The sequence below is a fragment of the Halichoerus grypus genome, chromosome 7, assembly GCF_964656455.1.
Source record: "Halichoerus grypus chromosome 7, mHalGry1.hap1.1, whole genome shotgun sequence".
Classification (NCBI taxonomy): domain Eukaryota; kingdom Metazoa; phylum Chordata; class Mammalia; order Carnivora; family Phocidae; genus Halichoerus; species Halichoerus grypus.
Window position 1 is genome coordinate 48,431,409 of NC_135718.1, and position 17,003 is coordinate 48,448,411.

General features: G+C 53.8%; 1 protein-coding gene across 7 annotated transcripts in view; it reads left to right on the forward strand.

Moving 5' to 3' along the window:
* Nucleotides 1-17,003, forward strand: part of DLG5 (discs large MAGUK scaffold protein 5) — a 221,029-nt gene that overhangs the window by 45,951 nt on the left and 158,075 nt on the right. For 5 of the 7 annotated variants that reach the window (XR_013449724.1, XM_036089835.2, XM_036089831.2 and 2 more), the window contains exons 2-3: nucleotides 3,859-3,927; nucleotides 15,510-15,672. Coding sequence is in view for 6 of the 7 variants with exons in the window: in XM_036089835.2 (XP_035945728.1) it covers nucleotides 3,859-3,927; nucleotides 15,510-15,672 (232 nt within the window). In the remaining variant the exon portion in view is untranslated. Of the gene's footprint in view, nucleotides 1-1,450; nucleotides 1,989-3,858; nucleotides 3,928-15,509; nucleotides 15,673-17,003 lie in introns of all 7 variants that reach the window. The other 2 variants (XM_078077525.1, XM_078077524.1) reach the window with 2 other exon arrangements.

The window sequence follows — 17,003 nt, forward strand, 5'->3', positions numbered from 1 at the left end:
GTTTCACAGCCTCTGCCATAGCTTACATTGGCTTCCCACCTGATGACTCTGGTGAACCTTGGTGCCCTGCTGCCCTGCATTTATTCTGTGGACCCCCATGCCCTGGGGGCTTGTTAGAAATGCAGATTCTCAGGCCCCCCTCATCTGCCCACATGAGAACCTGCACTTTGCTTGGGTCCCCCGGTAGCCCCAAAGGCAATAGAGACCTTCCTTGTGTCCCTGTCTGGTTACACGTCCATGAAAAAATCGAGGCTCATGCTCTGCTCTCCTTTCCTGGAAATGTTTCCAGATCACCTGACTTCTGGGTCCTCACAGGACCTGTGCACAGGCTTGCCTGGGTTTGTGGGAACACTCTGAGTGGCAGTGCCCGGCTGTCCTGTGCGGGTGTGGGGGGGTCCATGGGGAGGGAGAGGGGGCAGTGCCATTCGGGGAGCCAGGCTGATTCCACAGCCCTCGGTAGTCTGGGCCTCTGTGCCAGGTGGAGCGCATGCCTTAGGTTTCAGGGCACGTGGGGTGCGGGTGCCTTTGTGGAGCTCCTGAGGAAATTGTGGGGGGCTGGGAAGTGTGCACCCATGAGATGAGACTCCTGCAGGCCTCCAGATTCGATTGTGAAACCCCAGAGGTAGATGACGCCTGATGCCCGCCCTTCTGAAGCCACCGGCTTTGAAAGGACACCGCGTGACTTTGGAGGAGAGTGTCTCCTCTTGCCCTTTCCCGACATCCTGACCACATAGGCTTTTTAAGACAACAATAGCAGCAGAGACAAAGCATGACCAAGACAACGTTGTCTTCGGGCCTTTTTTTCCCTCTGAATGACGTCCAAGGCCCTGGGAACATTGTAAAAACTGGGCCCCGTCCAATTTTCATCACTCCCTGCCAGCTCCCAGCTCCTAGGAGCTCTGCCAGCCGACTCAGGGGCGGAGATGCCCAGAGATGCCCAGAGATGCAGATAGAGATGTCACGCCGCCCCCAGGTCATGCCCCAGAACCTCGGCAGGGCTTTGGAGACAGGGAAGAAGAACAGAATGTGTTGGTTGGCGAATTGACTCCCCCAGCCAGGGAGGGAGATGGGTGGAGAGAGACAACGATGTCTGCCAAATTTAATTAACAGTGGAAACTGGCCATGGGGGAGGAAAGAGACGCCTTGATGAGGAGGGGTGCTTTACTGGAAGATGGGGCTCTGCTGATGGCCGTAGTGAGGAAGAAGCAAGGCGTTCCCGCAGGGAGCGGCTGTCCGTGCGCGGGCCGTGGTGTCGCAAGCTCAGAGATCTGGGAGGTGTGAGTGGGAGAGTTTATTTGTGCCTGCTTTTCTGAGTGGGCATCTTTCGAAAACAGTCCACCAACATACCAGCTGGCTAGCCTTCCTTGTCCCTGTAAAGAAAAAAATAATTAAGACACTGTCAGTTGAGTTGAGAAAATTGGCATTGTGTTGACGTTTTTGTCCTTTGAAGATACCAACGGAGTGCCTGAATTCTACCTGACATTACTTCACCGATCCTTATGCAATGCCTACGACTGTTCATGGTGTGGGAAGAGAGATGCTTGGAGAAATCGGTGGCGCTCATTGTTTTGTTGTTGAATGGACAGCAAAATGAATCGTGTGGGTGGAACTTGAAATACAGGAGGTATTTCACTGAACGTTGCTCTTCATTTTTTGGTGGGATCAAGGAATTTCAGGGCTGAATGGGGTTTTCTGGTTCCTTCTCCCTTCGAGTGATGTGGCCTCTGGGCCAGGTGGCAGGGGGCCTCTGTGAAGTGAGGTGTGCGTTGAGGAGGTCCCCGCCCTTCCCAGGTCTCTTCAGACCGAGCCAGCCCTGACAGTTGGGCGCCCCCACCCGCGGCTTTCTCCAGCCCCTCCCTGCCATGAAGGGTCCTGCTCCTGGAGGCCGGATGGCACAGATGGATCCCTTTGACAGTCCTGTCTGAAGACAGATCATCCGTCTTCTACTCCCGAAATCATCCTCTTCAATCCATGCGAAACATCCACAGGTTCTTTTTTTTTTTTTTTAATAAAAAAAAATTTTTTTAAGAGCCTTTTAGATTCACAGCAAAACTGAGGGGAAAGCACAGAGAATTCCCGTACCCCCCCACCCCCACACGTGTACGGCCTCACCCACTATCAACATCCCGCACCCAAGTGGTACATTTGTTACCACTGATGAACCTACGCTGACACATCCTTGTCGCCCAGACTCTGTAGTTTACATTAGGGTTCACTTGTGGTGTTGCACACTCCAGGGGTTTGGACAAATATATAATGACATAACACCCACAGGTTCTCAAGAGAGTCTCAGAAAATTCGATAACGAGGCCACCAGTCATGCCCGGCCACTGTCCTAGTTCTCGCCGTTACCAAAGTCCCTTTTCCTTGTTTTTTCCTTTTTGCTCTCTGCTTTCATCTCTTTTTCTGGGGGGCACGGCTGCCAGCTCCCCTGTACACCAGTATACCAGGGCTGCTGCCTGTCTGCCCTACATCTCCTCCCCCTGAGGTTGCTCCTCTGCTCGGGGTCTCTTGTCACCCTGGTGGTCTCCTCCCTCCCTGCCCCCACGAGTCTCCTCCTTCCTTTGCCCTGCTTACCCCCAACTCTTCATCCCTTCGCTGTCCCTTCGGAGGGTGTGCAGGTATTAGGTAGCTAGTCAAGAGTTGAGGTGGGAGAGAAACCTTAAATCCGGCCCCCACCTTTCTGGTTCCGGAGCCTTAGATCTCATTAGTTCTTGGCTGCTTTTCCTCATCAGAGCCCTGAGGCTTGTTCAAAGGCTTTACTGCAAAAATCCCGTCTCTAGCTCACCGCTCACCGCTCTGCCCTGCCCGGTGCACACACCTCTTCCCTCTGTAGTTCTTTTGGTTCCAAGGACAAAACATTGCATTCCTGCCGTTATCTTGTTTTCTTTGACCCACCGTCTGTGCGTGCGGTGCTTTTCTCAGTTCCCAAGATAGTCTTGGAGTCAGTTCTCCCTCTTAACTTGGTGTCACCTGTAGTCACAGGAAAAGCACGCCATCGGGGTAAGTGTAATCCTGAGATGGGACGGGGAGAGGACCTTATAAGCCGTCTGGTTGAACCCCTTCCCTGTACAGGCAGGGAGCAGACTTCCAGAAAACAAACGACTTGCTCAGTGTGACCCAGCTACTCATGTGTGGACGAGAGCTGCTTCGGAAACGGGGTTTCTTGACCCAGAGGTTATACTGATGCCAGGCGGGTAATCTCCTTAGCTTAGAAAATACTCAGATTCAAACTGAACCATGGTGTGACGCAGTTGTGTGTCCAGCACCGAGTTAACAACATTAAGCGTTGGCCGAAAAAGGAGCACGGACTGCTCCTTGGCTTTGGTGACAGTGTAATTGCTCATAATTTTATGAATAACTTTTAGTAAGGGGGCAGTCACTGACTAAATTATTAAGGACCGAGCTTGCATACAGTCCCAACCCAAGAGCAGAACAGTTGGGCAAAAAGAACAAATAGTTCGTAGATGTTTAACTCATACTCTGTTGCTCTCTGCATGGAAGCCAGCATCATATTGATAAAGATCTGGAGGAAATCCCCAGACCCTATTTTAACCTGGGGGCATGTTGCTCCCTTGCTAAGCTTTTCCCCAGATGTCTTAAGGAGAGGCCAGCTGACTGGCTCCGAGTTCCCCTCTGTGCGTGGGTAAGTTTCCAGGGCAGGAGGGTGGGAAGGTCAGGTGAGAGGCCAGGCAGAAATACCACGGACTAGACCCTGCTGACCACACCTGCCTGACCCCGCAGATCCGATTTCTAGTCCCTGACGTGGTGTTGGTTCTCAGTCTGGCGCTGACTGAAGATCAGTTGGTCTGACAGTAGTTTGGGGTTAGTAACAAACGGTCTGTCCTTCTTCCCCAGGCTCCACCTACAGCGTCTTGTCCATCATGCCCTCAGACTCAGAAAGCAGCAGCTCCCTCAGCAGTGTGGGTGAGTACCACCTGGGCACCCCTCCTTCCTGGAGGGCACCGGGCGGGTCGGGGGGGTGCTGGGTGTGAGCCGAGGTAGCCCCAAGTCGGCCTCACCTGTCAGATCATTCATGGGGCCATCTTCTGTTGATTCCATTCCCACCTTCTCCCATCAGCAGCACGTCCTCCTAATGGAGGAGGGCAGGAATCTGGTGCTGGCAGGTCCTGGGGGAGGCTGCGTCTCACCATTCCTTCACTTTGTCAGGGCATGGGACTTCTCAGTGAGCTTCTTGTCTCCCCTGCCCTCGACCTGGTGCCTCAGTGACCACTGTCCATGAGAATGGCCCCTTTGGGGACTGTCCTTTGTAAGCAGGAACAGCCCCCTGGGCCTCCTGTTGCCTTGGGGATAGGAGTAGCCCGTCCATGTGTTTCCAGAAGCCCACAGCTGGTCCTGCTTTCCCTTCACTGAAGACTCCCAGCAGGAAGGTTGTCCTAGTCTCCCAGCCTTCCCACACCTCTGGTACCCATTCCTGCGTCACGTGCCCTCTGTTTAACACCCTCTGTGCTGTTTCTCATGTCCCGATCTGACCCTGATGGATGGGTACACCTTCAGTGGAGAGTCCTGGAGTTTCTGTAGTCGGAAGGGCCCCCGGAGGTCATCCGGTCCAATTATCCTGCACATAGACAGACGGGGAAATTGATGCTCTTGCCAGGGACTCCAGACCCAGTTGGGTGCAGACCTTTCATGTGTTAAGTCGACGGACACTTACAGAGCCCCTCTGCTGGGCCAGAAGTGGGCTTGGAATGCGTGGGCACTGGGGCAGACGTGGTCCCAGTGCCTGTGGATCTTAGGGCCCACGGGGGAGACGGTTTTGTGAGTGAATACAGTGAGGGAGGTCAGCCCAGAGAGACTGGTAGCAGTAGGGAGGTAGGGCACTGTTCACCGGGGCTGCCATGACGGAGTGGCTCATACAGCAGAACTGCATTCTCTTGCGGCTCTGGAGGCCCCAAGTCTGTTGGCATCGGGGCAGGGTCTGTCCCAGGCCTCTGTCCTTCCTCTCGCCGGGGTGCTGGCAGTGTTTGGACCGGATGTTCCGGACTTGTAGATTGTCATCCCAGTCTCTGCCTTTGTCCTCACATGGTGTTCTCCCCATGTGTGTGTCTGTCTTCACATACCCTCTTTTCAAAGGGACACCCGTCCTACTCCAGGCTGACCTCGTCTTCACCTGATCGTCGGCAGAGACTGTGGTTTCCAATAAGGTCACATTCACGTTTATGAGGGGGTCAGGATTTCAACACTTTTGGGAGGACACAGTGAGGCCAGCATAGGTCCCTCATCCCTGTCCAGGGTTCAGGGAGGACACTTCTGGGACCACAGGTCAGAGCTTCAGTCTTTATTACTGTGTGCCACCTGCTGTGAGTCTGCCGGCCGAATGGTAGGGTTGTTGGAATTTCGACCACGGGCCTGGCCCCCAGGAAGCCGCTGGGGTGGGGCAGTCCGGATGGGTGGAGTGGCAACATGGGCTTTTGTAAAATCGAAGCGGTTGAACCCTGAGTGCACCTCTCTTGCCTCCCTCATGCTCACCCTTGGGGACAAGTGCAGTGATCTAAAAGATAGCTGACAAACTCATCACGTCAACACTTCGGGGATTAAAGTGGTACCTTTCTTAGGAACGTTTGCATTTTAGTCTCTCCAAAGAGAGAGGTGTTAACTTAAACCACAGCAGTTATTGTTAATAGTGGAATTTTTAAGGAGGAGCAGGAAGATATAGTTTATGCAGCTGGACCTTTGCATCTTCTGGAAGAAGCTTCATGTCAACCCGGTTGGTTGGTTTCACATGTACCTGAGGCTGGGTTCAGTACTTGGGAGGGGGGGTCAGCAGTGTCCCCAGATGCTAGTTGGCAAGCAGGCAGAAGGTAGGGCTGTGGACTTCCTGTCGTAGGCTGAGCCATGGTTGTTGGTGCCCAGATCTTGAATGCTGAAGGGTCTGGTTGCATCCCCTCGCGTCAGACCCTCTTCAGCTCACTGGGACCCAAGTCTTGCTTCTCTTGTTCTTATGCCAGCAGTTGACATCATCCTTGGGGTGAGTAGCCCCACGTTTCTGCAGGCTGACTTCAATGTCCTCGTGGCTGCATCGGCCAGGAGACCTTTGGCTGTAGCAATAGGAATACCTGCTCACCCCGCCCTAAACAACAGACAACTGCGTGATGTCACATAGTAAGAGGCCGCTGAGGGTGGGCTGAGTACCCCGGGACGTGGCTCTGTGAGCCTCTGTATGTGTCTGGCCCTCGGGCTGACGGCAGGGCATCTGTAGCCCCAGTTCCAGCTATCACATCTAGACCTGGCGGTGTCCACGGCTGCACGGCCCCTTGTGGGAGCCACGAGCCACAGGTGGCTGTTCAAATTCAGATGAATGAAAATGAACTAAAACGAACACTTCTAGTTTCAACAGTAACACTCGCTACATTTCAGGTGCCCTCTGGCCACCTGTGACTAGCGGCTGCCGTACTGGACAGACACATGTTGTCGTCACATGGTCCAGAGGATGAAGAGGGTCCTCTCGTGTCTCCTTGTCAGCAAGCAGCCTTCCGCAGACATTCCTCGGCAGGGTCTCCTCACACTGACCGCGGCTGGATCACTAGTCTGGGCCCAAACCAGCGGCCCGTGCGGTATGGTCCCTGGACCAGCAGCACTCAGGCACTTGTTAGAGGTGCAGGTTCCTGAGCTCCGCCCCATACCTGCTACATCCAGAGCTCTGAGAGTGGGGTCCAGCATCTACATTTAACAGGCCTCCTGGGCTGAGATGGGCTGGCCCTGGCAAGGGCGCTGGAATGTCTGGCTGGCTTGGACCTGTCCCTTGGAGTGGAATGAGCGGTGGGGTCAGCCATGGGGAGCACTGCCGGCCTCCTGGAGGATTCCTCCTGGCTCAGTCTCACCTAATGACAGGCCATGCTCTTTCCCTGGTCAGATGGAGACTGGCTGTTACTCTTTGTTCGCGGTCTCTCTCTACGAAGCTAAGGAAAGGCAAGGCAAGAGCAATGTCTTACGATAAAAACATCACCTCCGTGGGACGCCTGGGTGGCTCAGTCGGTTAAGCGTCTGCCTTCGGTTCAGGTCATGATCCCAGGGTCCTGGGATCGAGTCCCGAGTCGGGCTCCCTGCTCAGCGGGAAGCCTGCTTCTCCCTCTCCCACTCCCCCTGCTTGTGCTTTCTCTGGCAAATAAATAAAATCTTTAAAAAAAACAAAACAGGGGGCACCTGGGTGGCTCAGTCGTTGAGCGTCTGCCTTCGGCTCAGGTCATGATCCCAGGGTCCTGGGATCGAGCCCCACATCGGGCTCCCTGCTTGGCGGGAAGCCTGCTTCTCCCTCTCACACTCCCCCTGCTTGTGTTCCCTCTCTCGCTGTGTCTCTCTCTGTCAAATAAATAAATAGAATCTTTAAAAAAATAAATAAATAAACCAAAACAACAACAAAACATCACCTCTGCTTTCCCACTTATGTCTCCTTAACAAACACCATTTGGGAAAAGAACGGCAAGTTACAGTCCACATAAGAGAGAATTGGTAGGGGAAGCCTTGGGTGTCCCGTCTTCTCTATGACAGCTGGTGCCTGATCGACTGCCCTGGCTAGCATTAGGTCAGCGGGTAGCCTGTCCACTTTCGGCTCTCAGCTTGACACGGCTAACAGCTCACCACGCCTGTGCTAACCTAGAGACTTTCTGTGGACGCCTTTTCGGGCAGTTTTCATCAGCTGAGCGCGTGTGGCTTCCTGGAGGCCTCCCCCATCCCGTGCAGCAGTCCGTAGGTAACCCGTCCTGTGGGTAGGCCTCGTGGATCTGCCCCGGGAGCACACACTTATTTCAGGCAGTTGGTATTTTTCTTCCCCATTCATCCTGACCTGATTTCTCATCTGGGACAACTGGGGAAGTTTTAAGGAGAACAGACATCCTTGGGTAGCATTTATAAAATGAGCTTTAAATTTTATGCAGATTGAAGCAACAGGAGAGGTTTCTTACTAAACAAAGAGGTCTCTTGGCTTGTTGGCAGGAGAAGCAGCTGGAGGGCTTCCTCTGTGTCCCATTCCTTGAAAGTGCAGCTTCTGGTTGGCATGGGAAGGTGGGGTGAGTCATCATGCAGACAGGTTCTCACCCTGACTCCTTGGGCCCTCTGACCCTGCCTTTCCTGGGTCGGGGGCCTGTGTTCTCAGTTCCTCCAAAGAATGAGAGCACCTTCTTCTCTTGGAGCACGTGCTTAGTGCTTGTAGGGGTCACAGAGAGCCCTGGCCCCTGACCTCACAGTCCAGCCGGTGTCTCAGTCCGTCCGGGATGCCAAAACAGACCACCACCGACTGGGCCGCTGGGAAACAACAGACATTTGTTGGTCATGCTTCTGGAGGCTGGGAGATTGAGGCAGATGCCGTGTCCGGCGAGGGCCCGCTTCAGGTTCACAGATGGCGTTTTCCTGCTGTGTCGTCACCTAGAGAAGCGGGGAGAGAGCTCTCTGGGGTCCTTTTATCAGGACACTAGTTCTGCTCATGTGGGACCCTCTCTCATGACCTAATCACTTCCCGAAGGCCCTGCCTCCTAATCCCACACCTTGGGGCTTGGTCGGGGTTTCAGCCGGGAGACACCGGCATTCAGACCATAGCACCGGAGGGGTAAGCGTCCGGCATTGCGCCCTGTGTAAAACAGAAGGAAACAAACAGCTCAGGGGAGGCAGCAGCTATTTCTGATGAGGGGCATCAGAGTAAGTTTCATGGAGGAGGTGGTCCTTGTGTTGGGCCTTCTAGGAATGAAGCTTCAGAAGTAGGAGCAGCGAGAAGGCAAGAGGCCGTCGCTGCCTCTGTTGGTTCGGGTTCCTGCAGAGCAGACCCTGAGTCGAGGCTGTGCTCCGAGAGCAAGTGTTTCACCTGAGAGCTGGGCGTGGCTGCCGCGGCTGCCCTCTCAGTCCTGGGAGGGCTGGGCCTCCGAGCTGTCCTGACTGACCCAGGGGTAGGGGTCCTCCCTGCATGTCATCAGTGGGCAGTAGCTACTGGACAGCCAGTAAAACAAGGGAGAAAAAAAGCCACTCTGGCCAGCAGATGCAACTTTGGCCCAGGCCAGAGGTTATCAAACTTGAGCAGGCCTCAGAATCACCTGGACGGGAGTGCTGACTTCACTTCCCAGGTTTCTGAGTTAGGACATCTGGCTGGCCTGAGACGTACCTTTCTCGCAAGTTCGTGACACCAGGTGCTTTCAGAAGCCCTGGTTCACGATGAGGGACTGTGTCTCCTGATGGCTGTGGCTCTCCTGGGCTGGAGATGAGGGTGGCTTGGTTTTGTGTTCTGCCACTGCTTTGCTTCTCCCCCGAGAGCCGGGGCCTGGAGGTAGCAAAGAAGCTGGGCACGGCCACTCCACCTGACCGCGTTTGGCCACGACCAGTTTTCTCCTTGGCTCTGGCACCATGGGCCCATAGGGCTCTGGAGCAGAGTTGCAATTGTCCAGCTGTAAATGAGACAGAGGGGGAGGCCTTCAGCTGGCGTGTGGTGGCGAGGGAGCTAAGGACAAAGGGGCTTCTGGCCAAGATTACCCAGCTGCCAAGCAGTTCGCTGAGCCTCAGTGGTCTGTGGAGGTGGCCACACCAACCATGGCGACTGGGAGGCAGAGCCAGGACTCATGCGGTGAAAGGGGCCTGCCCTGTCTCCTTGCCGGACTCTGCTCCTGCTGTCCCTGTCACACCAAGGCCCGGTGAGTGACGGCTCCAAAATCCAGGGCCTGTGCCTGCTCTCCTGGCATCTCTAAAGCACCCCCATTGTAATGCAGTCCCTTACCCCTCGGACCCCATCCTGGACACAGAGAGGAAGAAAGAAATCTGCCTTCTTGAGTGGGTTCCAGATTGGAAAGAGGAAGGAGTGAAGTCGGGGAGAGTGGACAGTTGCATTTGAATCCAAAAGAGCAACTATGCGGGGATAGGCGAGCTGAGGGAAAGACGTATACGGTTTCTGTGGACAACTCACTTGATGTGAGTTCTTATTTTCTTGTTCATTAAGATGTCTGCTGTACCTGCAGTGACTGAGGGGGTGGGGAGGGCTGATGGTCCTCAACTCCAGCAACCACACCGCTCCTGGGAGGGTGGCTTCCATTTGGGACACCGCAGGTTTTGTTGTTAGCATAAGTTTTTAAGAAGTCATGTCATCGAGGTATAAATTGCACATAGTAAAATCTCTCCTTTTTATATAGTTCAGTAAGTTTTGACAAACACACATGGTCATGTAATCACTGGCACAAGAAGATACAGGACAGGGGCGCCTGGGTGGCTCAGTCGTTAAGTGTCTGCCTTCGGCTCAGGTCATGATCCCAGCGTCCTGGGATCGAGCCCCGAGTCAGGCTCCCTGCTCAGTGGGAAACCTGCTTCTCCCTCTCCCACTCCCCTTGCTTGTGTTCCCTCTCTCGCGGTCTGTCAAATAAATAAAATCTTAAAAAAAAAAAAAAGATAGAGGACCATTCCCTCACCCTAAAACATTCCCTTCTGTGACTTTGTACTCAGCCTTTCTTCCCTCCACCCCCAGTCCCTAGCAGCCATTCATCTCTTTTTCTGCCCTATGTTTTCGCCTTTTCCCAAACGTCCTATAGATGGAATCATATAGTGTATACAGTCTTTTGAATCTGGCTGCCTTCACTTAGCAGAGGGCCTTCAGATCCCCCAGTTCTCGCGGGTGCTGGTTTGTCCAGTGGCCATTCCCTTTTCTTGCTGAGTAGTATTCCTTTGGAGGAAGGGAACGTTGCTGTTCATACATTCGCCACCTGCTTTAAGTAGTTGTGTGCTGGTGTTTGTGTGCACATAACTTTTCTTTCCTCTTGTGTAAATACCCAGGAGTGGGATTACCGGGTGGTAGGGTAAATGCATGTGTAACTTTATAACAGATGGCCAGGGGTGCCTGGCCGGCTCAGTAGGTAGAATATGTGACTCTTGATCTCAGGGTTGTAGGTTCGAGCCCCACATTTGGTGTAGAGATTATTAAAAAAAAAAAAAAGGGGGGGGGACTGCCAAAGTGTTCTCTAAAGTGGCCGTGTCCTTTCATATTCCCACCTGCGATGCTTGGGAATTCTAGTTTCTCTGCCCCCCCCCTTGCTAGCGTTTGGTGGTGTCGCCTCTTAACTGTAGCTGTTTTGATAGTGATAAAGGGACGTGACAGTCGTCTTCAAATGCTTGCAGGTCTGTTGTGTAGAAGAGGAGTTATGGTTGTAGGTACCTTGTGGCCCTTAGGAGGACATCTAGGTCAGTGGGGGAAATAGAGGGAGACAGATTCAAACTCTGTACAGAGAATAATTTTATGGGGAGATATTAGCTGGGCTTTGCTCTAAAGTAGTGAGCTCCCTCACTGTGGAGGAGTTCCAACAGTCTTGGTGGCCATTTGGGGGATTCTGGCAACCAATTTGGATGGGAGGGCTGCATCATCTTCAAAACGTCTTTCAACCTTGAGGTGCAACCAAAAAAAGAAACCTTTATTTTTAAGATTTTATTTATCTATATGAGAGACAGAGAGAGCACAAACAGGGGAACGGACAGAGGGAGAAGCAAGGCTCCCTGCTGAGCACGGAGCCCAGTGTGGGGCTCAATTCCAGGACCCTGAGATTGTGACCTGAGCTGAATGGATGCTTAGCCGACTAAGCCACCCAGGCACCCAGAAAAACTTTATTTTTAGTCGACTGGGAATGGAGAGGATCTTCTGCAACATTTGCCATTAATTTGGCATGTCCAGGCTTAGCCCATCTTGGGATTCTTCTTGAGATGTCCTGTGGCCCTGCTCTGCCCTCCACCTTCCTGACTGTGGAATGATAGGCATCCAGGCAGCATGTCCCCCTAAGTCAGACAGTCTGTTGTCTGATGGCTTCTCTGACCTGGCTGGCCTTCTGTTTTGTGTATCTCATGCATGTTCAAACCTTGGAGCACTACCTGTTGGGAGGCAGTGTAGTGTCGTGGTTGAGGCCCTGGCTCTGGAGTTAGAGCCACGTTTGCCTGGGGGTGCACCATGTACCTGGCGGTGCAGTCTTTGTGGATGTCAGTTTCTCCTGGGATGATCACAGCACGTCCCTGGGAGGGTGCTGTGGGCATGAATCAGGTAAGGACAGGGTGCCCTTAGCACAGAACCCAGCACCTACGTTATGCTGGGCAACGTCCACGCATTTCATTGTCTGAATGGTCAGCTCCCCTCGGGTCCTCACATGTGCAGAGCAGGTGTCCTCATCCTGCTGGAGGCTGGGACAGGAGGCCGTGGCTGTGTGTGGCGACAGATCTGATGACCCTGATTTCAGTCCTGCTGCTTCTCTCTCCATCTTCCTCAAAAGCCAAAGAAAGGATGCATCTTTCTGTTGCCTTGTTCCCCAAATGGGGTGAGAATTCTTTATCTCCCTGGAGGCACGTTGCTGAGCCTGGTGGTGCTTTTCATTTCTGAAACTCTCGAGTTGATGTTTCTGTGATACTTCTTGGACTTGATTAGAGCACAGAGCACCTGTTCTTGGAGCATGGCGTGGTGTCCCTGAGGTCCTTTCAGGAGGCCGGTGAGGTCAAAACTGTTTTCATAATGATTCTAAGATGTCACTTGCCTTTTCCACTGTCATCCTCATACAGACTTTGCTGTCAAGCAGACTTTTCTACAGGTTCATCAATCCTGTGTGTGATACTGCACAGATAAGAGACTGTAGCTATCTCTATGAAGCCAGACATCAACAGCATTATAAAGATGCAAAGCGATGCCACTTTTTTTTTTAAGTAGGCTCTACGCCCAGCGTGGGAGCCAAGGCGAGACTTGAACTCAGGACCCCGAGATCAAGACCTGAGCTGAGATCAAGAGTCAGATGCTTAATTGACTGAGCCACTCAGGCGCCCCGATGCCACTCTTCTTGCTACATTTTTTTGTTTTGTAATGGAAAGTGTAGTTAATTTTTCATAAAAAAAATCTTATGTCAACATGGAGTGGATTTTCAGTTATTTTAAAATTCATAGATATTTATTTATTTTTTATTTTTAAAGATTTTATTTATTTATTTGACAGACAGAGACACAGCGAGAGAGGGAACACAAGCAGGGGGAGTAGGGGAGGAAGAAGCAGGCCTCCCGCCAAGCAGGGAGCCTGATGCGGGACTCGATTCCAGGACCCTGGGATCATGACCTGAGCCAAAGGCAGTCGCTTAACCAACTGAGCCACCCAGGCGCCCGATATTTAAAAATTTTGTTTTAATTTCTAATCCGGTGGTGATCATTAGAGAGTTATAACTCATGTAAACAAAGCTCTTGGGAGTCCCCAATCATTTTTAAGATCATAAAGTGGTCCTAAGCTCAAAAAGTTTGCGAACCTTCAGGTGAAGACCTTGGGCTCTGGGGTCAGGTAGATGGAGGGGGATCCAAAACTCAGTGCTGTCATTTACTGGCTCTGTGACCTAGACAGTTCATTTAATCTTGATATGTTTTTGTTTCCTGCTGTGTAAAATGGGAATAACAGCAGTAACTTCCTTAAAGGGGATGGGATGCGTTTCAGAAACCGCCAGGCAGGAAGTGAGGACCAGTCATGGCTGTTTGGGGGGCAGTGAGGCACGGAGGTGGAGAGCGTGTGCTCTCGATGCAGGTGCCTGGGCTCTCATCCTGGGCATCACTGGCTCTTCATGCAGGTTTGAGTCAGCTCCCTGATCTTGCCGGGCCTCCATTTTCTCAGCTGTAGAACGGGGATAACGATGTGAGTGCCCACCTGGGTGTGGGAGATTAACCCCTGGGACCTCTGTTGCCTGCTGCTGTGTGGCTCGGTGGTGACTGTGAACACTGAGATCCCCCCTTTCCAGGTGCTCCTTGTCTTTTCATCCCACTCTCTTGGGTTTGTCTGTCCCACATGGATCGTTGCCCCTAAAGTTGGTTAGAGGGTGACTCACAGGCATCAGCGGGAGGGGCATCGGACACACATCCAGAGGAAGCCTCACTTGTCAGAGCACCGGCTAAGTTATTGCAGGTTGGATGACGGTGTAGACCTGGCTCTGGGTTAAGGCTCTTACGAGTGACTTCGTTTGCCAGAAGAGGACATGACGGAGCCTATACAACTGTAACCAGTTGCTTTCCAGAACTCCGGGGGCAGGGGTGAGGGTCCAGGGTCTTTTGGGGAGAGGCGAGGGAAGGCTTAGGCTGTGGAGTAGAACTATGTGGGGGCGGGGGAGATGCTTGTGGGCCCCACCTCAGAGGGCATTCTGACCCAGAGGCCTGGCCCAGAGCCCAGCAGTCCCAGCTGTTACGGTGGTGGTGGCGGCGGTTCTATAATAACATGCACTTTCGGGGTTGGGGGGCCCGATTCAGTGGTTGGGGTTCCCATTTGGGATAACGCTGAACTGAGAGGTGGGAGCTCCTACCTCACACCGTGGTCTAGCCTGTCCCCCAAAAGTGTCAAAGTCCCCATCTTCCCTGGCGCTCCTGGAGGATGCGAGACCACACCTGAGTGCCCATCTTTTGTTTTGGGGGACGCTTGGCTTGCACAAGCAGTCAGCCAAAAGGATCAGGTGGGGGGCTGGTGGTCAAGATGGCCCAGGGTCAGAAGACCCTGCATCTTGCCCTTCGCACATTCTAGGGCTGCAGGGGAGACAGACACTGTGTTCCCTGGGGTGAATCGGCCTCCCGGGTCACATCCATAAAATGAGATGGCTGCTGTGAGTCCCTGTGACCCTACCTAGGATCTCTGAGGGTTAGCGCGGATATCCCGGGTGAATGTGTGGACAGAGTTAAAGATAAAAGCACCACGGATTTTGTCTCTGTTTCCTGGACATTTGAGTAAGATGCTTTCTTCTTAGAAAAGGATTTGGATCTCGTCAGAGGTACTGCTGGTGGTCACTGTTGCTGCTGGTCCTTAGTAATCGCATAAGGCGTGGGGTTTCCTTTGGGAGAGTCCTGGGCACAGGTGATGAGGGCCTGATAAGGACTGGGCAGCCAGAGGCCTGAGGACTTGGCCTGCATCACGTCACACTGACCTTAGCCGTGGGCGGCTCTCCCTGAGAGCCTTCTCTGAGCCCACAGCCCTGGGCTGGCTGGGGCAGGTCCTCTGGACATTTGGAGAGGTTGGAGAAGGGGGCTGTGTAGCGTGTTCAGCCCTGGTTGGGGTGGGGGTGGGAACACAGCCCCTGGGCCCCAGCTTCAGAGCCAGCTGCCTTGGGCCTCAGAAGCTTCACTAGGTCCCGCCTGTCCCTTCCTCCTCAAGCCGTGTATTCCATTCTCTTAGGTTGGCTTCTCCACGCCCAGGGGTTGGGAATAGCTGCTGTTTCCAGACCAGGCAGAGATGCGCAGATCAGGGCCCAAAGGGTTCCATCTTGGAGGTGTCACAGCCGGGCTGGGAAGAGAGTAGGGGTCTCCAGTCAGGGCCAGCAGAATGGGTGGGTGTTGCTGGGGTGCTGGAGCAGACAGCCTGGGCTTAGGTCTCCGTTCCCCCTTTACTCCTGACTTGGTGTTATCTGAAAGGCAGATGCTAGCAGGACCCCCCTGGTAGGGTTGTTGGGCGCAGCTGATGCAGGCCAAGGGCTAGGAACAGTGCCTGGCACACCTAGCGAGTGCTATCTAAATGCCAGTTCACTTTATTCCTGATTTTCCCCTGCCAGGTACCACCGGGAAGGCTCCATCCCCGCCACCCCTCCTCACGGACCGGCAGGTGAACGAGAAGGTGGAGAACCTCTCCATCCAGCTGCGGCTGATGACCCGAGAGAGGAATGAACTGCGGAAGCGCCTGGCCTTCGCGACCCATGGGACGACCTTTGATAAGAGGTAGTGATGCACCTGCCTCCCTGGCCAGGCCCGATGGACCAGGGCTACTCTCCCGCTGCCATCATGCCAGCCCCTCCCCCTCAGACACTCATCCTTAGCTCCCGGGGGTCCATGCTACGCTGCCAGGGTGTCCCTTTGCCTCACTGCCCCCATTGCTTGGAAACGCCCTCCCTGCAGCCCTGCATGGGGGGAGGGGACACAGGTCGGTTATGCTTCCTCCAAGCCACATAGGAGCCCGTGGCCTGAGTCACACGACGCAGAGACTGAGAAGTGTGGGTGTGTCTGTCATATACTCGTCCTCTGCAGGTGGTTTGGTGGGAGGTTTTGGCAGCAGCTGGTAGGGCCTGGTCCTATGTTGGTGCCTCATCATGGGTTGGTTGGGTGGCCTCGGGCTCGTCACTGCCCCTCTCGAGGCCTCTGCCTTCCAGCACCAGGGCAGTATACTTCTTCGCTGTCTTGTCTGCGGCCCCTTCCTGATGGAGATAGTTGTCCCCGTGCTGAGCCCTCGACCGGTCTGGCTGTGTGCAGGCACGTGTGTGCACGTCTGTGTGTGTGTGTGTGTGCACACATCTGTGTCTGTGTGTGCATGTCTGTGTGCGTGTGTGCATGTCTGTGTGCACGTCTGTGTGTGCACGTCTGTGTGTGTGTGCACGTCTGTGTGTGCACATCTGTGTGCATGTCTGTGTGTGTGCACGTCTGTGTCTGTGTGTGCACGTCTGTGTGTGCACGTCTGTGTGTGCACGTCTGTGTGTGCATGTCTGTGTGTGTGTGTACGTCTGTGTGTCTGCACGTGCCTCTCCTCACTGCTAGTTACGTGTTCCCATGTTCATTGTTCCCTGCCACGTGTGTGTTTTAGGAGGGTATATTCCACCTGGCTTCTATGTGGTTTTGGAGAAAATCTTTGATCACTTCTTTTGTTGGGATTTAGAGGTGGATACCAAGTCCATGGTGGGGGCGAAGGGAAGGTCTTTCCCCACCTGCCCCATCCAGGAGGGCTTCATGGAGGAGGAGGCATAGAGTCTGATTTGTCCTTCTAGGAGGTGCTGGTAGGGGTTCTGAGGGGAGGGGGATTGCCTTTAGGAGCATCAGGCGTTTGAGTGCCTCGCCCTGAGGAAGTTCCTCTGGGGTGATGTCAGGCCTGCAAAGGTGGTCCCCTGAGGTTACTTTGACGAAGATCTGGTCCTCAGCACAGAGGCAGGGCCCGTGGAGACATGGTGTGCTAGAGTGCCTGTTGTCCAATGCCTGCCTCGTGTCCCCGAGGCAGAGCGAGGGGTCCCCCAGAGACTGACGGCTGGCCGAGCCTGCAGCGTTTGCTGTCTGGCCACCCACAG